Source organism: Dendrobates tinctorius, unplaced genomic scaffold, assembly GCF_039654945.1.
Source record: "Dendrobates tinctorius isolate UK_male_01 unplaced genomic scaffold, ASM3965494v1 ptg000084l, whole genome shotgun sequence".
NCBI classification, from domain to species: Eukaryota; Metazoa; Chordata; class Amphibia; order Anura; family Dendrobatidae; genus Dendrobates; species Dendrobates tinctorius.
The window spans coordinates 43,363,274-43,386,056 of record NW_027361752.1 but is presented as its reverse complement, the minus strand read 5'-3'; the positions used below and the strand labels follow the sequence as shown (position 1 = coordinate 43,386,056).

At 45.8% G+C, this 22,783-nt stretch overlaps 1 protein-coding gene across 4 annotated transcripts in view; it reads left to right on the top strand.

Moving 5' to 3' along the window:
• Positions 1-22,783, top strand: part of BACH1 (BTB domain and CNC homolog 1) — a 55,675-nt gene that overhangs the window by 25,918 nt on the left and 6,974 nt on the right. The window contains exons 1-2 of one of the 4 annotated variants that reach the window (XM_073584582.1): positions 4,392-4,530; positions 20,548-20,832. In XM_073584582.1, coding sequence (XP_073440683.1) covers positions 20,593-20,832 — 240 coding nt within the window. In that variant the 5' untranslated portion in view covers positions 4,392-4,530; positions 20,548-20,592. Of the gene's footprint in view, positions 1-4,391; positions 4,531-4,552; positions 4,631-6,147; positions 6,169-20,547; positions 20,833-22,783 lie in introns of those variants that run through there. The other 3 variants (XM_073584584.1, XM_073584585.1, XM_073584583.1) reach the window with 3 other exon arrangements.

The following is a 22,783-nucleotide window of genomic DNA, read 5'->3' as shown; positions in this document are numbered from 1 at the left end:
CACTGTATGGTGGTATGGCAGTATTATAACTCTGTATGGTGGTATGGCAGTACTATAGCACTGTATGATTGTATTGTAGTATTATAGCACTGTATAATGGTATGGCGGCATTGTAACACTGTATAGTGGTATGGTGGTATTATAGCACTGTATGATGGTACTGCGGTATTATTTAAGGACTGTATGACAATATTTGAGCAGAATTGTACTTTGCAGCTAAGATCAAGCTTAGTTTGCTGTTAGGGTAGGTGCAGATGCTGCGGGTTAGACGCTGTGTACTTGTGCAGCGTCCAGATGTTACAGCATAGTGGATGGGATTTTAAGAAATCTGATGCCCACTGACACCCTCGGATCTCCTGTGGAGACGGACATGTGGTGTGTCTCTCCAGACTGGCAGCATGTCAATATCTCTTGCGGATCACGAGTCTCTGCAAGAATAATTTGACCCATAGAATGTATTGGACGCGGTGAATCCACACGGTTCTGTGATCACATGCGGAATCAGCTGGGTTCAATAGACGGCAGCAGACATGAGCCGCATCCAAAACGCTGCCAGCTCCGGATCGTCTGCGCACACCCTTATACCGTGTCACTCACTAGGATTTACACTGCTGTGTACTGGAATGTGGCCTGATAATATGAGCGGCCATCTGAATATGGAAGCACATGGTTCCTAGGGAATAAAACAGAACATTGGATCCGGTGAGGTTCCGCAGAATCGCTCGTTTCGGTGGCTTTTCTGGTAATTGTTGTGCTGTGATGAAATATTCAGTTACACAACAGCTTCAGTCATGGAGCGAGGAAACGCTGATTCATCCCCTGTCAGCACGCCACAGTGAGTCAGCAGCCCGAGAACTCAACCAGTGTGCAAACTGGTGTCAACTGGGAATCCCGCCACATCCCAGGCAACCCGCACTGAGGTTAATGCGATGCAATCTGACCCTCAGGGCCGACAATGTGGAGAGGACAGACAGTTATAGGGTTAGAACGCACCATTATTTTACATGCTCCTACTTCTCACAATGTTTGCTCCAGGAACCTCACTGAAACAAATAAAAATTGCAGGGTTATTCTCTAACCCTAAGATGTTATTCCCAATCCATAGTATAGGGGGGTTTCTTTCTAATCGCTGGTGATCCAACTGCTGGGACCCCCACCGAACCTGAGGAAGAAGCTCCAGATCCCAAGAAGGAAGCAGAGACCGGTCTTGAATTGAATGGATTGAGCAAGCGTGACCTCCGCGCCATTCATTGTCTACGGGACTGATACAAATTGCTGAGTGCTGCATACAGCTTTCTTCCACAGTCCCATAGACAATGAATGGGGCATTGTATTTTTTGCTCCATTTAACACGGGTTTCGCACAGCTCAGATGCCAGGATCCAGAGCAAAAGTCTTGAGGATTTGGTGGGCCGAGCGGTAGGACCCCCATTGATCTGTTAGGAATCTCCTATCCTATGTATTGGGGATCATGCACTAGTTTGGGAATAAACCTTTTAAATGACAATGGGGAAGGGGAGGGGGGTGTCTGCTGCCCAATCAGCAAGTCTTTAATTTCTGCTGCAGAAATGCACAGTGTCTTGTCAGTATCCCCAGCCAGTCAGTACAATAGTGGTGGCTAACGACCCCTAAAAATGGCAGCCATGGGTCAACCATAATAAACTGACTGCAGGCTCGGCAACTCCCATAATTATCATACATGTAATGAAGAATGCAGCACCAAGTGCAGATATGGCCTCCTCTACATGGGGAACACTGTCAGCAACAGGGGTCACAGGACCCCCATGCTCCTGGTAGGGGAACACATCATTATGCATAGTTCCCAAAAGTGCCGAATTATCAGGAACTATTGAGAACAATCCCCCCCAATCTTGGCACGTCTCAGTCCGAAACGAGGCAAGGTTTGTACAAATGCAGGGAATTTCTGCACGTTGTTCGACATTCTGGGGTGTCTTTAATGTTCCTTTTAAAGGGGTTATCCAGGTATAAATTATAATATGTAGGGTACTCTGGGGTCCATCAAACTGTGTGTGTGGGGGGCTGTGGCGACATCATACTGTATAGGAGGCTGGGGGAACATCACAGTGTGTGGGGTCATCATATTGTATAAAGGAGGCTGTGATGGACATCATACTGTATATAGGGGAGCAGTGAAGACATCGTACTATGGAGGAAGGACGGTGGGACCATAATATTGTATGGGGGCTATGGGGAAATCATACTGTGTGTGCATCATACTGTATTTGGTTTTGTGGGGGCATCATACAGTGTGTGGAGTGCTGTGGGGGCTTCATACTTTGTCATCATACTGTATAGGGAGTACTATGGGGGCATCATATGTTTTGCGGTGGCATCATACTGTGTGGGGAGTACTGTGGGGGCGTCATATTGTGCATGGAGGCATCATACTGTGTGAGAGGTACCATGAGGGCATCACATGGTGTGTGGTGAGTACTATGGGGGCATCAAATTTTGCACATGGGCATTATAGTTTGTGGGGAGTACTGTGCCGAGGCATCATACTGTGTGGGGAGTACTGTGCCGAGGCATCATACTGTGTGGGGAGTACTGTGGGGGCATCATACTGTGCAGCAGGTCCTGTGGGGGCATCATATTGTGGGCGGTACTGTGGGGGCATCATACTGTGTGGGTGGTACTGTGGGGGCATCATACTTTGTAGCAGGTCCTGTGGGGGCATCATACTATGTTGGTGGTACTGTGGGGGCATCATACCGTGTGGGTGGTACTGTGGGGGCATCATGCTTTGTAGCAGGTCCTGTGGGGGCATCATATTGTGGGCGGTACTGTGGGGGCATCATACTGTGTGGTGAGTACTGTGGGGGCATCATACTGTGTAGAAGGTCCTGTGGGGGCATCATACTGTGTGGTGAGTACTGTGGGGGCATCATACTGTGCAGCAGGTCCTGTGGGGGCATCATACTGTGTGGTGAGTACTATGGGGGCATCATACTGTGTGGGCGGTACTGTGGGGGCATCATACTGTGTGGGCGGTACTGTGGGGGCATCATACTGTGTGGGCGGTACTGTGGGGGCATCATACTGTGTAGCAGGTCCTGTGGGGGCATCATACTGTGTGGGCGGTACTGTGGGGGCATCATACTGTGTGGGCGGTACTGTGGGGGCATCATATTGTGTGGGTCATACTGTGGGGGCATCATACTGTGTAGCAGGTCCTGTGGGGGCATCATACTGTGTGGGCGGTACTGTGGGGGCATCATACTGTGTAGCAGGTCCTGTGGGGACATCATACTGTGTGGGCGGTACTGTGGGGGCATCATACTGTGTGGGCGGTACTGTGGGGGCATCATATTGTGTGGGTGGTACTGTGGGGGCATCATACTGTGTAGCAGGTCTTGTGGGGGCATCATACTGTGTGGGCGGTACTGTGGGGGCATCATAATGTGTGGGCGGTACTGTGGGGGCATCATATTGTGTGGGTCATACTGTGGGGGCATCATACTGTGTAGCAGGTCCTGTGGGGGCATCATACTGTGTGGGCGGTACTGTGGGGGCATCATATTGTGTGGGTCATACTGTGGGGGCATCATACTGTGTAGCAGGTCCTGTGGGGGCATCATACTGTGTGGGCGGTACTGTGCGGGCATCATACTGTGTAGCAGGTCCTGTGGGGACATCATACTGTGTGGGCGGTACTGTGGGGGCATCATACTGTGTGGGCGGTACTGTGGGGGCATCATATTGTGTGGGTGGTACTGTGGGGGCATCATACTGTGTAGCAGGTCTTGTGGGGGCATCATACTGTGTGGGCGGTACTGTGGGGGCATCATATTGTGTGGGTCATACTGTGGGGGCATCATACTGTGTAGCAGGTCCTGTGGGGGCATCATACTGTGTGGGTGGTACTGTGGGGGCATCATATTGTGTGGGTCATACTGTGGGGGCATCATACTGTGTGGGCGGTACTGTGGGGGCATCATATTGTGTGGGTCATACTGTGGGGGCATCATACTGTGTAGCAGGTCCTGTGGGGGCATCATACATGCGGAGGCATCATACTGTGTGGTGAGTACTATGGGGGCATCATTGTGTTAAGTAATGCGGAGGCATCATACTGTGTGGTGAGTACTATGGGGGCATCATTGTGTTAAGTAATGCGGAGGCATCATACTGTGTGGTGAGTACTATGGGGGCATCATACATGCGGAGGCATCATACTGTGTGGGCGGTACTGTGGGGGCATCATACTCTAACCACTGTGAGTCCCTCATAGTGTGCTGGGGCCCTGCACCTATATGTGAGTGACGCCTCTGTATTAAACTGTTTGTACATTTTCTTCAGCTATTACACCCTGAGGCTGTACGGTATGTATTAGTCACAGCACACATTCCTGTCAGCCTGACAGACTTTGCATACTGTCCGAATTTGACCCTCCTCAGCCTCTGTAGCCGGTGACGTCACACAGTTACGTCACTGCAGGAGACCCAGGCTGCCCAGGAAGCTGCCAGAGAATAAGGAAGAGCAGCGAGAGGAGTCCATGTCTCCAGCTGCGGTGAGTGAGGGGAGAGGGGCCGCCCGGGACTGCGGGGAGGAGAGGGCTGCCATATCGGGGGGCGCCGACATGACCTCTTAAAGGAGACGCGTCCTCTGTGGTCAGTGTGAGGTCTGTTGTGTGTATGTCAGTGGCTTGGCAGTATGGCACATTGCATCACACACAGTGTGTGTATGTGTATATATATAAAAAAACTCAGCTGTGACGTCATAAGATCTAGTGTGGAGACGTTTTGGATCCATGTACATGTGGTGGAGATGCAAAACCATTTACAGCCTATGGGCAAGAGAGGCGCTGTTTCTAGGGTGATGGGGGGGGGAGAATTGCATTTTGTATTTTTCAAAGTTTTCAGATTTTTGTGTCTGAAGGAAAATTTACACAAACTGCAATTCATGTGAAGTTTCATAGGAAGGGTTCATGGAAAACACGAGGGCAATAATAGGTAATCTTGCATTTACCAGGTGACTAAAATGGGTGAAAACTGCATAAATGGTATAAAGAGTGGTGAATAATAAAATATATACAGCTCTGGCAAAAATAGAGAGACCACTGCAAAATGTTCCGTTTGTCTGATTTTTCTCTTTATATTTTTGAGTAAAATGTGAATTGCTCTTTTATTCTATAAACTACTGACGACATGTCTCCGAATTTCCAAGAATTAAATTTTGTATTTATTTTCAGAAAATGAGAAATGGTCAAAATAACAAAAAATGCAGAGCTCGCAGACCTCAAATAATGCTAAGAAAACAAGTTCATACTCATTTAGAAGCAACAATACTAATATTTTAACTCAGGAAGAGTTCAGAAATCATTATTTTGTGGAATAACCATGATTGTTAATCCCAGCTTTCCTGCGTCTTGGCTGCTTTCCACCAGTCTCTCACACTTCTTCTGGCGCAATAATGTAAGCAGCTCTTCTTTGTGTGATGGCTTGTGACTATCCATCTTCCTCTTGATTACATTCCAGAGGTTTTCAATGGGGTTCAGGTCTGGAGATTGGGCTGCCCATGACAGGGATTTGATGTGGTGGTCCTTCATCCACACATTGACTGACCTAGCTGTGTGGCATCACACATTGTCCTGCTGGAAAAAACAGTCCTCAGAGTTGGGGAACATTGCCTGAGCAGAAGGAATCAGCTGTTTTTCCAGGATAACCTTGTATGCGGCTTGATTCATACATCCTTCACAAAGATCAACCTGTTCAATTCCAGCCTTGCTGAAGCATCCCCAGATCATCACCGATCCTCCACCAAATTTCACAGAGGGTGCAAGACACTGTGGCTTGTACGCCTCTCCAGGTCTCCGTCTAACCATTAGACGACCAGGTGTTGGGCAAAGCTGAAAATTAGACTCATCAGAGAAGATTACCTTACTCCAGTCCGCTATGGCCCAATCCTTATGGTCTTTGGCAAACTTCAGCCTGGCTCTCCTTTATGAAAGGCTTTTTTTCTACGCTCACATGTCTTTAGCCCTGCCTCTAGGAGCCTGTTACAAACTGTTCTTGCCGTGCACTTCACCCCAGCTGCCATTTGCCATTCCTTTTGTAGGTCACTTGATGTCATCCTGCAGTTGCTGAGTGACATTGGAATAAGATGACGGTCATCCCAGTCAGTGGAGAGTCATTTTCACCCGCTGACGGTCTGTAGCTTTGTTGTCCCCAATGTCTGCTGCTTGACCTTGTTGTAATGGACTGCCATCTTTAGAAATTTTAAGGATAGAGGTAACATGATGCTCACTGTATCCCTCTGCTAGTAAAGCCAGAATTGAGCCCTTCTTTTCCTCACTCAAGACTTTTCAACTCCTTTGGCATGGTCAAATGTTATTTTTTTCATTCCTATCATTTTTGGGCTATTACTAGCACTTGTTTTGCCATCCAGCTTGTCCTATTGCAAGAGGATTGTGAACACCACAGCAGGGTTTTTTTTTTATACTTTCCTTCGTTAAATAAGATTTGGTTCAGGTGATCACCTAATCAGAAGCACAGTAAGTAGAATGAGGTGTACTCTGGTTGGAATTCAACTGACACTGGAATGAAATGGCGGTCAGACATGGAGAGAAGCTGATGTTTATAAAACTGTGCAGTGGTATCTTAATTTTTGCCAGAGCTGTATATAGTGCAATTCACTAGTCAGCCAGAGGGGGAGCTGCTGCTTGTAGCTGACTCTTTATGTGGCTTCTATAGAAGACCTCTATCAGACGTATGTGCCCCTTTAAAGGCTTATATCTGGCTTTATTGACAGCTGGGGGTATCACCACTGGGGGCGCTACTGTACATGAGAATGAAGCGATTGCAGCACAGTTTTTTCATTGCACAGCAGCGCTCTCGGGCACCAAACGGTGCAGGGATCTGAGTCCGGCCCCTTCACTTTAATGGAGCCGCACTCCAGCAGAGTAAGCGGGAGCTCCCTCCTTGTACAGAGCAGCATCTGCAGGGCGGGCAGCAGCACTACAGCTACTTCTGTCTTGGGATTGATGTGAGGGTTCAGAGATCGGTTCCCAGCCATCAGTTTCTCTTTTTAAAGATTATACCGCCATTGGCTCAGGGTATGCAAAAGAAACCACCAAAGAATTGGGTTCTTACTGTCCCCGAGGTTGGTGCTGCCTCTCATCAGCTACAGCAGTGACTTCATGTTGACAGCACTGCAGCCAGTCACTGACCTCAGCAGCTTTGGCCGTCATAAGTAGGGCCGTAATTGACTGCAGTGCTGCTGACGTGTCATCACCACTGCAGCTGATCAATAAAGACCAGAACCGCAGCAAGAGGCAGCTCTAGACCCCGGGAGGGGGAGAAAAACCGCGGGTACTTGAACATACTATTTGAGCGTGCCGAAGACACTTGGTCTGCACTTGAGCATGCTCAGATGACACCTTATCCCAGAATGTTTGCTCATCACTATTCCTGAGTACTCCTGGGAATAATCTTTGAAATGGATCCACCCCTTTTAAGCGATGGCATATCTCCCTTTAAGTCCCAGCAGCACGAGTTTCCAAGTAGAAGGTCTGGCTTTTTGACCACAATGTTTCCATGAAGATCACATCTGGCCAAACTTACCTAGACAGTAGATTGGTGTAGCTGCGTCCCACTGGTTGCTACCAGCTCTGAGCTGATGCCTCTGCTGGGCATCTTCTCATTTTAAAGGGTAGTAACACAATGTGTCTTTCACCTGCTGCTACATTTCCTTGGCTGACCACTTCATCTATGGTCCTTAAAGTTGCCCATTTCTTGGTGCTTCTTCAAAAGAGCTTGACCATCACATCTTGACACCTTCATCAGCTTTGACACTTTTTTTCTGGTGCAGACCTTGCTGATGCATTACAACTACTTTGTGTCTTGCCATGGTGTTTGACCTGTGACATAAAACTGTCTTCCACAACCTCACCTCATGTACCGGAGCTTGGTTGTTCCTCACCCAGTGTTAAGCCTCCTACACAGCTGTTTCACTTATGGTTTGTGTATGAGGCTCATTATCTCCTGTTTGGTATAATTAGTTACTCCTACACCTGACTAGAATCCTATCTCTGACCATGTGCACGTGTACCTGGAAGAATTGATGATTCTGTTTTGAAGGGGACGAGCTGTCACCAAATATTGATTTGTCTTGGGGTTTCTCTTTTGTTCGTTTACTTTGCATTTTGCTAATTGATAAAAGTAAACTATACATTATTTATTTTTGATAGCTTCTTACCGTGCAGTTTTTTTTTTTTCCTCACCTGCCTAAAACTTCTGCACAGTACTGGATAAACTTTGATATTTCTGAAAAAAAGTAGTTTAGTTACAGTGATCATCACATTGATTCCACGCCCCTGACAGTGTCTGGACTGCAGTTTTGGGGTCTGCTTTTTACTTTTTCTTGTGTCGTCACCTTTTATACCCGTGTCTCTCTCGCCCCGCACACGTGTGTTTCCAGGAACATGTGTACAATGCGTGTCTCTGTAAATCAGTAATTCACGTCATAAACCTCACCCCCCTACAATCACTAGAAAGTCAGAGCCTCGTCCGTCACGTTCACTTTTCTGACTTCTGGAAAGTCATTGTTTATAAAAATGGAAAATAAGATTCGGTCAGGATTGTGCGAAACATCGCAGGAGTCAGTGTGACATACGTGAGCGTGTCGTCATTATCTGTGTGTATAGGGCCAGAGGAAGAACCCGATTACACGACGGGGGGGGGGAATAGTCCTTCCATAACTGAGAGGAAGGGGTTGCTGTGACTACTAGTGCAGAGACCCCTGCTGTGAATATAGGGGAATTTGGGGTCGTGCTTTAATTGCTGGGACAATGTGAAGACACCTGTGACAACTAAACATGTTACATGGAAGGGCTGCTGTGACCACTGGGTATATTTTGTGCCGCTGTTGTGACCTCTGGCGAGATTGAGGGAGCAGCTGTGACCTCTGGCGGGGTTGAGGGGCAGCTGTGACCTCTGGCGGGGTTGAGGGGCAGCTGTGACATCTGGCCGGGTTGAGGGGACAGCTGTGACATCTGGCCGGGTTGAGGGGACCGCTGTGACTTCTGGCGGGGTTGAGGGGGCCGCCGTGACCTCTGGCGGGGTTGAGGGGTCTGCTGTGCCTGGAGGGATTGAGGGGGCCGCTGTGACATCTGGCGGGGTTGAGGGAGACACTTATGAAACTGATATAAAAAGCTAGCACGTTGACAAAACTGGTGGTTTCCCTTTAGGGTCTGTGCACACAGTGCGGTTTCTACTGCGGATCTGCAGCAGAACTACAGGTGATGTACAGTACCATTATAGCCTATGTAAAAAAAACCGCTGTGCACATGCTGCGGATTTTTCCGCACGGTTTTTGTGCGGAAAAAAAAAGCAGCATGTCACTTCTTTTGTGTGGTTTTGCTGCAGTTTTCCACCTGCTCCATCCTACAAATCCGCAGGTGGAAAACCGCACAAAAACTGCAGTAAAACTGCAAAAAAAAAATGCACTAAATCCGCAGGAAAAATGCAGGTCATTTGACCTGCGGATTTAGTAAAATCCGCGCGGAAAAATCCGCGGGAGGATCCGCACCGTGTGCACATAGCCTTACGAGACCCGTGTGTGTATTATTAATATTTAAGCCTGTTTCAGCCATCCATTTTTATTTTGCCAAAAAACAAACAAAACCAATATTTCCTATGCTGGATCCAATTTTTATCCATTTTTGATCCATATGTCAGTTTTTAGCTTCGGTGCAGCATCTGTTTCCAACTCGTGCACTGAACTAGGATGACGCGGGGCTGAGGTTGTGTGCAGGGGTCTTTTTCACCAAGTGTTGATTTGAATAGGGGGTGATGTTAGATCCATGACATTTTTCTCTTCGTCTGCTGGTGTGACTTGCTAGGTTTTTTGTAGCCTTTTGCAAAGTCAGCAGAGGTGGAAATTCCCAGCAGCGGGATGTGAATGTTCACACCTCTCGTTACATGGACCTGCGAGCAGCTCAGGTTTCCAGGTGTTATTTAGTCACAGGATGTCCGACTTGTTATATAATCTGAGCAAGTGATAATTGCAATGTATGCAAACGTGCGGAGCCCAGGTATGTACACAGGGCGTCCTGACCAGGTGATGACAGCTTCACGTCTACACAAGGTGAACAGGACGTCATAGGAACCACTTAAAATAATAAGCAGAAAATACATTTTCTCAGACTTAACTTTTGGAGATACCTCTGTTTCCACCAAAAATACTAGATTTAGGATGTTTTTACAGATGTCGGATATATATAATTTTTTTTTTTGCTGTGATTTTTGTGCAAAAATGCAACTTAAAAAACACCTGCACGTATGTACCTACATAGGTAAAGAAGCAGTGTGGTTTTGGAACAATGTGGTTTGGTGGCTGTTCTCTGCAGCCCAATAGTCGTTGAACGGGGCATCGCCTCTCATACTTCATCCCATGTCGTTCAGGCTTCTTCTAGCTTTAGTTCAGTGAGAAAGAACTAGGGCTCGGGAATTAGGTTCTAGTTGTCATTGTCCCATTGATTAGACCTTTATTGCCTAGTCTGTGGATAGATGATTACAGGGAGTCTGTCTGGTCTACAGAAAATGACTGTTCAATCCAAGCACTGGCAATCGGTTCACCCTTGGACTGGTCAATAGGTTCGGCAAGCGTGTGCCCTTGGGCCGGTCGAGAGGTTCGGCAAGCGCGCCCTTGGGCCGGTCGAGAGGTTCGGCAACCGCGCCCTTGGGACGGTCGAGAGATTCGTCAAGAGCGCCCTTGGGCCGGTCGAGAGGTTCGTCAAGCGCGCCCTTGGGCCGGTCGAGAGGTTCAGCAAGCGTGTACCCTTGGGCCGGTCGAGAGGTTCAGCAAGCGTGTACCCTTGGGCCGGTCGAGAGGTTCAGCAAGCGTGTACCCTTGGGCCGGTCAAGAGGTTCAGCAAGCGTGTACCCTTGGGCCGGTCGAGAGGTTCAGCAAGCGTGTACCCTTGGGCCGGTCGAGAGGTTCAGCAAGCGTGTACCCTTGGGCCGGTCGAGAGGATCAGCAAGCGTGTACCCTTGGGCCGGTCGAGAGGTTCGGCAAGCGCGCCCTTGGGCCGGTCGAGAGGTTCGGCAAGCGCGTGCCTTGGGCCGGTCGAGTGATGCAGAAGTGATTTCTAACCTCGTGGAGACCACATCAGAGAACGCTTGACTGGATACACAGATACAATTAGCAAGCGGCGCTCACGTAATATTTATTTACTGTAAAGGGTCACAAGTGGACATTACAGAAGCCGGACAGTCCATGGAGGTCATTACCCAGGTACCTGTACACATGAACCCTAGGAAAGGACAGCGCTGCACTGTGCACGCCGTCTGTATTTACGTCATTGCAAGATGTTCAAGGGTTAAATCCAAAAGCAAATAAACCGATAGTCCCAGCTGGGAATTTCCATGCTGCATCACGTACCTGACAGGCAGGTCGACTGTTGTAGTAGATGCACGTGTAGCTCTGTGTGTGATCGCTTAGTCCTACGTGGTTGGCCTTGGGGGAATATTCCAATTGTAGACATGTGCCGGAGTCCAGGTCACCACTGCTGTCTGGGGGAAGCTGCTTAGATGTGTGCTCTGTGGTCATCTGCCCTGGCATCAGCCATCAGAGCCAGCTGGGACCTGTATCCCCATGAGATGAGGAATTAAGCTTTAAAGGGGTCGTCCACCCCTCCAAATAAAAGAATAACTGTCCTCGCCTTATCGATTCCCTGAATGCTGCCCAGGTTCCCCACCGGTCTCTATTATATCCTGATCCGACCTACAAACACGAGACCAAAAGGATCTGACGTTGATAGCCCAATAAACCCCTTCCATCTGTTGGGGGGGTGGGGACGGGATACCCCCCCATACACATTGGATTTTTGGGTGGGCTCAGTCGATGGTGGCTCAGAATTCTGCCACGTTCATTATTGTGTCTTGGCCGTGTTTGGTGCTACAAGGTTATGGGAGAAAGCTGCAGTACTACTCACGGCCACTACACAATGTGCGGAGCTGTGACACTCCCAGTGCAGGGCACCTGCCTTGATCAGCTGATCGGTGCGAGACCTGGGAGTCAAGACACTCACCAGTTCGTTATAGATAACTTAACCTGAAGGATTGTATAAGAAAGGAACTTGGCACACCAGTATATACACTCACTGGCCACTTTATTAGGTACACCTGTCCAACTGTGTGTTAAGACTTAATTTCTAATCAGCCAATCACATGGCGGCAACTCAGTGCATTTAGGCATGTAGACATGGTCAAGACAATCTCCTGCAGTTCAAACCGAGCATCAGTATGGGGAAGAAAGGTGATTTGAGTGCCTTTGAACGTGGCATGATTGTTGGTGCCAGAAGGGCTGGTCTGAGAATTTCAGAAACTGCTGATCTACTGGGATTTTCACGCACAACCATCTCTAGGGTTTACAGAGAATGGTCCGAAAAAGAAAAAAAATCCAGTGAGCGGCAGTTCTGTGGCCGGAAATGCCATGTTGATGCCAGAGGTCAGAGGAGAATGGGCAGACTGGTTCGAGCTGATAGAAAGGCAACAGTGACTCAAATTGCCACCCGTTACAACCAAGGTAGGCAGAAGAGCATCTCTGAACGCACAGTGCGTCGAACTTTGAGGCAGATGGGCTACAGCAGCAGAAGACCACACTGGGTACCACTCCTCTCAGCTAAGAACAGGAAACTGAGGCTACAATTTGCACAAGCTCATCGAAATTGGACAGTAGAAGATTAGAAAAACGTTGCCTGGTCTGATGAGTCTCGATTTCTGCTGCGACATTCGGATGGTAGGGTCAGAATTTGGCGTAAACAACATGAAAGCATGGATCCATCCTGCCTTGTATCAACGGTTCAGGCTGGTGGTGGTGGTGTCATGGTGTGGGGAATTTTTTCTGGGCACTCTTTGGGCCCCTTGGTACCAATTGAGCATCGTTGCAACGCCACAGCCTACCTGAGTATTGTTGCTGACCATGTCCATCCCTTTATGACCACAATGTACCCAACATCTGATGGCTACTTTCAGCAGGATAATGCGCCATGTCATAAAGCTCGAATCATCTCAGATTGGTTTCTTGAACATGACAATGAGTTTACTGTACTCAAATGGCCTCCTCAGTCACCAGATCTCAATCCAATAGAGCATCTTTGGGATGTGGTGGAACGGGAGATTCGCATCAGGGATGTGCAGCCGACAAATCTGCGCCAACTGTGTGATGCCATCATGTCAATATGGTCCAAAATCTCTGAGGAATGCTTCCAGCACCTTGTTGAATCTCTGCCACGAAGAATTGAGGCAGTTCTGAAGGCAAAAGGGGGTCCAACCCCTTACTAGCATGGTGTACCTAATAAAGTGGCCAGTGAGTGTATGATGTATATGCTGACTAAAATGCTTTAACGGGAATCTGTCAGGTTTGTGTTCTGAGAGCAGAATGATGTAGGGGCAGAGGCCCTGATTCCAGTGAGGTGCCACTTACTGGGCTGCTTGCTGCAGTTTTGATAAAACCACAGTTTTCTCCACTGCAGATCAAGCGGTTGTCTGAATGGTGAGCTGTGTATAACCCTGCCCACTCCACTGATTGGTAGCTTTCTGTGTACACTGTGTATAGGCAGAAAGCTGCCAAGATAAACGTATTGAGTATCGCCGCCTCCATAAAAGTCTGATCTATCGAGATCTAAAATGAATCTGATCGGTAAGCATTGTAAAGAGAAAAAAAAGATATTGAATTATTTTTACCACACAATAAATGTAGCAGAATTGCATGTATTTTTTTTTTTTTTACAATTTCGCCACACTTGCAGTTTTCCTCCGTGCACCTGTACACTATATGGTGTCATTCAAAACTACAGCTCATCCTGCTGAAAAACAAACCCACATATTATGGCTCCGTCAATGGACAGACTAAAAAGTGATGGCCCTTGGAAGGAGGCAAAGGAAAAATGAAGTGCAACTTACCTTAGCTGCATCGGTAAGGGGTTAAAGGGGTATTCCTATCTCCAAGATCCTATTCCAATATGTAATAGGTATAATAATAATATTATTAGCAAATACCTGTAATTAGAAATGTAGTACAGTTCTTCTGATTCGCTATGTCGCTTTCCGCATGTGCAGGGCATTGCAGTAGTTTAGGGATCCATGGTTATGACCACTCTTATAGTAACAATTGGCTGTTAGTGGTCGTAACCATGGATACCTCAATGACTTCAGTGACTGCACATGGGGTAAGCAACATAGCGAATCAGAAGAACTATCCTACATCTCTAGTTGGAGGTATTTGCTAATATTATTATTATTATTATTATTATTATTATTATTATTATTATTATTATTATTACACCTAACTACATATAGGCTCTTGGAGATGTTAATACTAGTGTTGAGCATTCCGATACCGCAAGTATCGGGTATCGGCCGATACTTGCTGTATCGGAATTCCGATACCGACTTCCGATATTTTTTCAATATCGGAATTCGGCATCGGAATCGGAAGTTCAGTTGATTGACGGCCTGACGTCATCATGATGCGCGGTGTGTGCGCATCATGATGCGCCGTCATTTCGGGCCTTCCGGGGGTCTCTGCCGGCCTGCCGGGGGGCTGTGCCGGCCTGCCGGGGGGCTGTGTGGACTGCCCGGGGTCTGTACCGGCCTGCCGGGGGGCTGTGCCGGCCTGCCGGTGGTCTGTGCACCCTGTGGGGGTCTGTACCGGCCTGCCGGGGGGCTGTGCCGGCCTGCCGGGGGGCTGTGCTGATGTCCGGGGGTCTGTGCAAGCATCGTCCGATGGGACTACAAGTCCCATCGGGCGATGCCTGCTACCATGACAGTGATTGACACATTAGCCAATGATGGGACAGTAGTAGTCCCATCATCCGGCTAATGTGTTAAATGTTAAAAAAAAAAAAAAAAAAAAATACTACATACATACTACATGCATGCTACATACATGCTACATGCATGCTACATACATACTACATATATACTACATACATACTACATACATGCTACATACATACTGCATGCTACATACATACTACATACATACTACATGCATGCTACATACATACTACATATATACTACATACATACTACATACATGCTACATACATACTGCATGCTACATACATACTACATACATACTACATGCATGCTACATACATACTACATGCATGCTACATACATACTACATACATACTACATACATACTGCATGCTACATACATACTACATGCATGCTACATACATACTACATGCATGCTACATACATACTACATATATACTACATGCATGCTACATACATGCTACATACATACTACATATATACTACATACATACTACATACATGCTACATACATACTGCATGCTACATACATACTACATACATACTACATGCATGCTACATGCATGCTACTTACATACTACATGCTACATACATGCTACATACATACTACATGCATGCTACATACATACTACATGCTACATACATACCACATATATACTACATACATACAATACATTCATACAATACATACATAGACATACAGTACATATAACATAGAGTAACATACTTACCAATACTTGTCACATTGTTCCCCGAAGCCATTGTCTTTTCCGGGATAAATATTAACATAACAAACCACAAAAATACTCACCCACGATCCGAAGCAGTCCACGAGTGTGTCCCACGACGATCTTGGGTAGAGAACTGCAGCATCAGATGATGCTGCCGTTCTCTACGGGCTGCAGGAATCCAATGACGGAAGGTAGGTATCCTTCCGCACTGTATTCCTCCGCCACTTAAAAAAAAAAAAGTCCCTAGTCTCACTTTATGCCATTGCTGTGTGGGAATTTCCCACACAGCAATGGCATAAAGTGAGACTAGGGACTTTTTTTTTTTTAAGTGGCGGAGGAATACAGTGCGGAAGGATACCTACCTTCCGTCATTGGATTCCTGCAGCCCGTAGAGAACGGCAGCATCATCTGATGCTGCAGTTCTCTACCCAAGATCGTCGTGGGACACACTCGTGGACTGCTTCGGATCGTGGGTGAGTATTTTTGTGGTTTGTTATGTTAATATTTATCCTGGAAAAGACAATGGCTTCGGGGAACAATGTGACAAGTATTGGTAAGTATGTTACTCTATGTTATATGTACTGTATGTCTATGTATGTATTGTATGAATGTATTGTATGTATGTAGTATATATGTGGTATGTATGTAGCATGTAGTATGTATGTAGCATGCATGTAGTATGTATGTAGCATGCATGTAGTATATATGTAGTATGTATGTAGCATGTTATATGTAGCATGCATGTAGTATATATGTAGTATGTATGTAGCATGTAGTATGTATGTAGCATGCATGTAGTATATATGTAGTATGTATGTAGCATGCATGTAGTATATATGTAGTATGTATGTGGTATGCATGTAGCATGCATGTAGTATGTATGTAGTATGTATGTAGCATGTATGTAGTATGTATGTAGCATGCATGTAGCATGCAGTATGTATGTAGCATGCATGTAGTATATATGTAGTATGTATGTAGCATGTAGTATGTAGCATGCATGTAGTATATATGTAGTATGTAGCATGTAGTATGTATGTAGCATGCATGTAGTATATATGTGTTATGTATGTAGCATGTAGCATGCATGTAGTATGTATGTAGTATATATGTGGTATGTATGTAGCATGCAGTATGTATGTAGCATGCATGTAGTATATATGTAGTATGTATGTTGCATGTAGTATTTATGTAGTATGAATGTAGCATGTATGTAGTATGAATGTAGCATGTATGTAGTATGCATGTTGTATGTATGTAGCATGTAATTTTTTTTTTTTTTTTACATTTAACACATTAGCCGGATGATGGGACTACTACTGTCCCATCATTGGCTAATGTGTCAATCACTGTCATGGTAGCAGGCATCGCCCGATGGGACTTGTAGTCCCATCGGACGATGCCTGCACAGACCCCCGGAGCCTGCACAGACCACCGGCAGGCCGGCACAGCCCCCCGGCAGGCCGGCACAGCCCCCCGGAGCCTGCACAGCCCCCCGGCAGGCCGGCACAGCCCCCCGGCAGGCCGGCACAGCCCCCCGGAGCCTGCACAGACCACCGGCAGGCCGGCACAGACCACCGGAGCCTGCACAGACCCCCTGGCAGGCCGGCACAGCCCCCCGAAAGGCCCGTACAGACCCCAGAGAGGCTGTACAAGGGCAGGAAAGGGTTTTTCTTATTCCGATACCGGAAGTCCCATAGACTTGAATGGGACTTCCGGTATCGGAATCGGCGATACCGATACTTTTTTTAAAGATCGGCCGATACCATCCGATACGATACTTTGAAGTATCGGACGGTATCGCTCAACTCTAGTTAATACCCCTTTAATGCTCAGGACATTTTCTTTAATTTATTGATTTTTTGTTTGTTTGTTTTTTGAGCCATGTTATTTTTTAACATTTTGGATTTTTTGATTAAGTGCAAGTTTATAGCAAATCGCACTTACCCCCCCCCGCGCCTGACGAGGAAGAGATTGCAAAGCTTCCACAAGGTCTCGGATAAAAAACAAAAAAATTAACTTTTTTTTTATTTTTTGTGTTTTAGTGAAAAATTCAGTGGCTAGAATTCTATAATTAAATATATATTAAAAAAAAAAATAATGTTTTTTATATATATATATATATATATATATATATATATATATATATATATATATATATATATATATATATAATATTAGATATCGTCCACTTCCTTCTCTTTATTCTCAAACTCCCCGGTGGTTTGACAACAGTCGTGTGGCTGAGTTTCCCTGTAGTTATTGGATGCGTCTGGTTTCTGTTCTATCAGAATGATCTCAGAACGGACCTGAAATGGTGATGTTTGCGTCCCATGGGCCGAGATCTGCACCGGTGGGTCCTCTGGAGTCTGGACGATCCGCACTACTGTTCATATACGACTGTGGATTTGTAAAATTCGACACGTCGCTTTACGGACGGATTCTGTTTGGGGAAAACGCAGCACAACGCTCCAAACCCGCGGCAGGAATGAGTTGGTCTCCTTCAGGCTGGCGATTTCCTCCAGATTCTTAGTCCAGGCTACATTTTCCCATAATAACTCTTGTTCCCCATCATCGGCTCCGTAAAGATGCCGCCGATCAGCCCACAAATGGACTAACCTTTTCATTGCAGTAGACTGCACCATCGATCAATCGATCGCAAGTTCACATCCACTTTGGGTGTGTGCACACGGTGCAGATTTTGCTGCGGATCCGCAAGCAGGGTACAGTACAATGTTAACCAATGGATTTTAAAAACCGCAGTGCAGATGCTGCGGATTTTTCCATGCAGATTTGCTGCGGTTTTAAATCCGCAGCATGTCAGTTCTTTCTGTGGATTCCGCAGCGGTTTCACACCTGTTCCATTATCCAGGTGGCAAACCGCAGGGGTAAACCGCAGGGGCAAATCAGCAGGTAAACCGCAGGTCATTTTACCTGCAAATTCACGCAGAAAAATCCGCAGCTGTATCCGCACTGTGTGCACTCACCCTTTGGGGGAGAGAAAAAAAAAACGTAACACATTTTTTAAAAATTCTAAAAAAAAAAAAAAACAAAAAAAACCCAAAAGCCTGTCCTTTGATAGTTGTTTTTTTTTTTTGTTTGTTTTTTCAAATAGACAAAGGGCTTTACTCACCCTCCCCAGGTCCAACAGAGTGTCTCTGTCGTTCCTGCCTTCTGTTACTGTCTGCAGCGCTGTCGTCATGTTAAGAGCACTGCAGACCAAGTTGAATAAAAAACAAAACAAACATACAGCACCATATACACCTCTGTCTCTAAAGGTTACATAAGTAAGTACACCTGCACCAGAAAGTTTGCTAACATTCAAACTCTCCTTGAACGGAGTTGACCTGAAATAACGTGGCATCTGTCGGGTTATTATTCCTGTAAGAAGCGGCAGCCCACGGGCTACCCCTTGGCCTTCGGTGGTCCTTTCTGCTGCGTCCCCTGCGGCCCAGTTAGACAGTCTGGGTAATGGGCAGATCTGACTGAATCTATTCATAAATGTATAACCAGTCACCGTCATCTTGTGCCAGCGTAAGAAAAACCTGCCAGTTTGGCCTGCATACTGCCAACGTGTTTACTTGGCATTTCATCACAACCAGGTTTTTTTTTTTATTGCCAGAAATTTAGATAAAATAAATACCGTATACAGATCACTGCATAGATGTTTGCCATATATGTGCTACTAAAAAAAAAAATAAAACACTTAAAAATTAAACTTGCTTTGACTTTTTTTTTTTTTACCAAGTATAGCACCACTTTATGTTCGCATTCATAGCAATGTGCAGGTCCATCTAATGAGCCGAGGGCTGGTGGACACACACACACGCAGTAGGCATAGCTTTTTGCATTCTCTGTCAGTAAAGGAGAGACATCTGTACAGTAGCGAGACAGTACAGCTGAAAATTCATCTGCAGAGGGAAGTAAAAAGAGATTAGTCGGCTGCCAGAGGGGGAAGTAAAAAGACTAATCGGCTGCCAGAGGGGGAAGTACACTGATTATGCCTAGAGCCCACCACCAGCAAAAATAAAATGATAAATTCTGGGGTGAAACGTTAAAGGATTTGTCTACTATTAAAAACAACATATTCTCCTACCGGACTACTGCTGGAGGGGCCAAGGGCCAAAATGGCATGACAGGTTTAGGCAGAGTTTCATGGTCAAAGTTTGGAGCACAATGTGCGGATTAGATGCGAGTGACCTAAGATCAGTCCGTACATTGCGGTCTGTGTTCGGACTGTGAGACACAGGTGTGTGAACCTGATCTTTAGGCCGGGGTCACACTTGCAAGAAACTTTCACGAGTCTCGTGTCTCAATACCCGGCACTGCCACCGGCACTCAGATACTAGCGTTCAGCTGCCTAGAAATACATGCAGCCGCACACTCCAGTCCCTAGTGCCGGGTATTGAGACACGAGATTCGTGCAAGTTTCTCGCAAGCGTGACCCCAGCCTTAAGCCGTATTTTTTTTTTTTTTTTTTTTTATTTAATAAATTAATAATATACATAAACCAAAGAAACCTTGTCTATGTCTTATCACAGAAATCTGCTCCTTCTGCTGGACTGATTTTTCACTGTCAATTCACAGGTAAAATCTATATTCAGTGAGGGCAGATTTTCCCATTACTGAGACTGGAAATGACAGTTGGTGCTTTTAAAATTCTATGGAAGAAGGAGAAGCTAGAGGCAGAAATGACAGGTACAGTTCTCCATAGGACTTTTTGAGCACCAACTGTCATCTCCTATTTCAGTCATGGGAACATCTGTATTCAATGAAGGCACATTTTTACCCATAAATTGAAAGGAGCAGATGTGTCTTTTAAGATATATTACAAAGCTGATTATTACAAAGTTTTTACTGTTTATGAAAAAAAAACAACTGTTACTCTTTAAAGTAAGATAATGTTGCAGAAAGTGTCACAATCTTGTGCGTGTATGGGAGTATTCCTACTTCACCATACACGTTGTGTCGGAGGCCTCTGTAGTAAACCTGTGTCTGTCTCTCTTGCAGTGGTGGAGATACAGGGAAGCATGGTAGCTGAGCCCCCGATGCAGGATGTCTCGTAGTGAGAAGAAGGACGCTGATTTCGCTTACGAGTCTTCAGTTCACAGTGCCAACCTTCTGCTTCGCCTGAACAGCCATCGGGAGCAGGGCCTGCTATGTGATGTGACGGTGGTGGTGGAAGACCAGAGGTTCAGGGCTCATGGCTCTGTGCTCGCTGCTTCCAGTGATTACTTCCTATCACGGGTTGTGCAACCAAACATTGGCGAGTGTGTTGTAACCCTGCCTGAAGAGGTGAGAACTGCCGAGGAGTCCCACATATATAACATGCCACCTATTTCTATTAACTTACTAATACCGTTAATAACACAGGTCAACGAAAAAAAATTTTTTTTCTGGTGTCCAAAATATTTTAATGAATTTGGGGTATTTTTGGGGTGCTGATTCTGAATATGTCATCAGTTTTGCCAGATTGGCTCAAGTTTTTGAGATTTTTGGTATCTTATTTATAGCACTTGTTGGTAAATGCGACGCATCATCTCATTAATTTCTTTGGATTAGTACTTGAACTGAGCAGTTCTCAATATAGTTTTGTGTTAATTAGTGTTCTAAAAGTTTGTTCATAGCTTGATTTTTGCACTAACTTTATGTTGTTGTCTGTTTTCCAGTGAAAAGCATGAACTCATCATGAAGAAGTTGTCTTAACGATCCAGACTCATTCTGTTACATTTGTGGTGAATATACACTGCCAAAACATAGAAGAAACATAACACACTTCGTAAAAAAAGTGTATTTTGCCTATTTTGGGGTTATGCTTGGGGACCAAGACAAGTTTTGGGCACCACACATAGTGTGCAAAGCATGTATCGAATTATTACGAAAATGGAGCAAAGGACAAAGAAAAAGCTTCAAATTTGGTGTTCCAATGGTGTGGAGAGAGCCAAAAAATCATCATGATGACTGTTATTTCTGTGCAGTGCAAGTGCAAGGATTCAATAAGCATAAGAAACGAAAATGGGAGTAACATGGAATCTGCAAGAAGGCCTGTCCCTCATTGTGAAGATGTGCCTGTACCTGTGTTTACCATAAATAACAGTCATCATGATGATTTTTTGGCTCTCTCCACACCATTGGAACACCAAATTTGAAGCTTTTTCTTTGTCCTTTGCTCCATTTTCGTAATAATTCGATACATGCTTTGCACACTATGTGTGGTGCCCAAAACTTGTCTTGGTCCCCAAGCATAACCCCAAAATAGGCAAAATACACTTTTTTTACGAAGTGTGTTATGTTTCTTCTATGTTTTGGCAGTGTATATTCACCACAAATGTAACAGAATGAGTCTGGATCGTTAAGACAACTTCTTCATGATGAGTTCATGCTTTTCACTGGAAAACAGACAACAACATAAAGTTAGTGCAAAAATCAAGCTATGAACAAACTTTTAGAACACTAATTAACACAAAACTATATTGAGAACTGCTCAGTTCAAGTACTAATCCAAAGAAATTAATGAGATGATGCGTCGCATTTACCAACAAGTGCTATAAATAAGATACCAAAAATCTCAAAAACTTGAGCCAATCTGGCAAAACTGATGACATATTCAGAATCAGCACCCCAAAAATACCCTAAATTCGATGAAATATCTTTGGCACCAAAAATGCTGTTGACCAGTGTAATCTACACAAGACAAAAGAACAGAATCCCTGTATGTCATGTATATATCCCCTTTTGGTCACAGCAGCCCCTCCTTGTACTCCATTAGTCACATCTGCCCCTCCTTCAGCTCTAGTGTTCACATCCACCCCTCCTTTTACTCTAGTGTTCACATCCACCCCTCCTTTTACTCTAGTGTTCACATCCACCCCTCCTAGTCACAGCAGCCCCTCCTTCTACTCTGGTGGTCGCAGCGGCCCCTCCTTCTCTGGTGGTCACAGCAGCACCTCCTTCTACTCTGGTGGTCACATCCACCCCTCCTCCTATCCTGGTGGTCACAGCAGCCCCTCCTCCTATCCTGGTGGTCACAGCAGCCCCTCCTCCTATCCTGGTGGTCACAGCAGTCCCTCCTCCTATCCTGGTGGTCACAGCAGTCCCTCCTCCTATCCTGATGGTCACAGCAGTCCCTCCTCCTATCCTGGTGGTCACAGCAGCCCCTCCTCCTATCCTGGTGGTCACAGCAGCTCCTCCTCCTATCCTGGTGGTCACAGCAGTCCCTCCTCCTATCCTGGTGGTCACAGCAGTC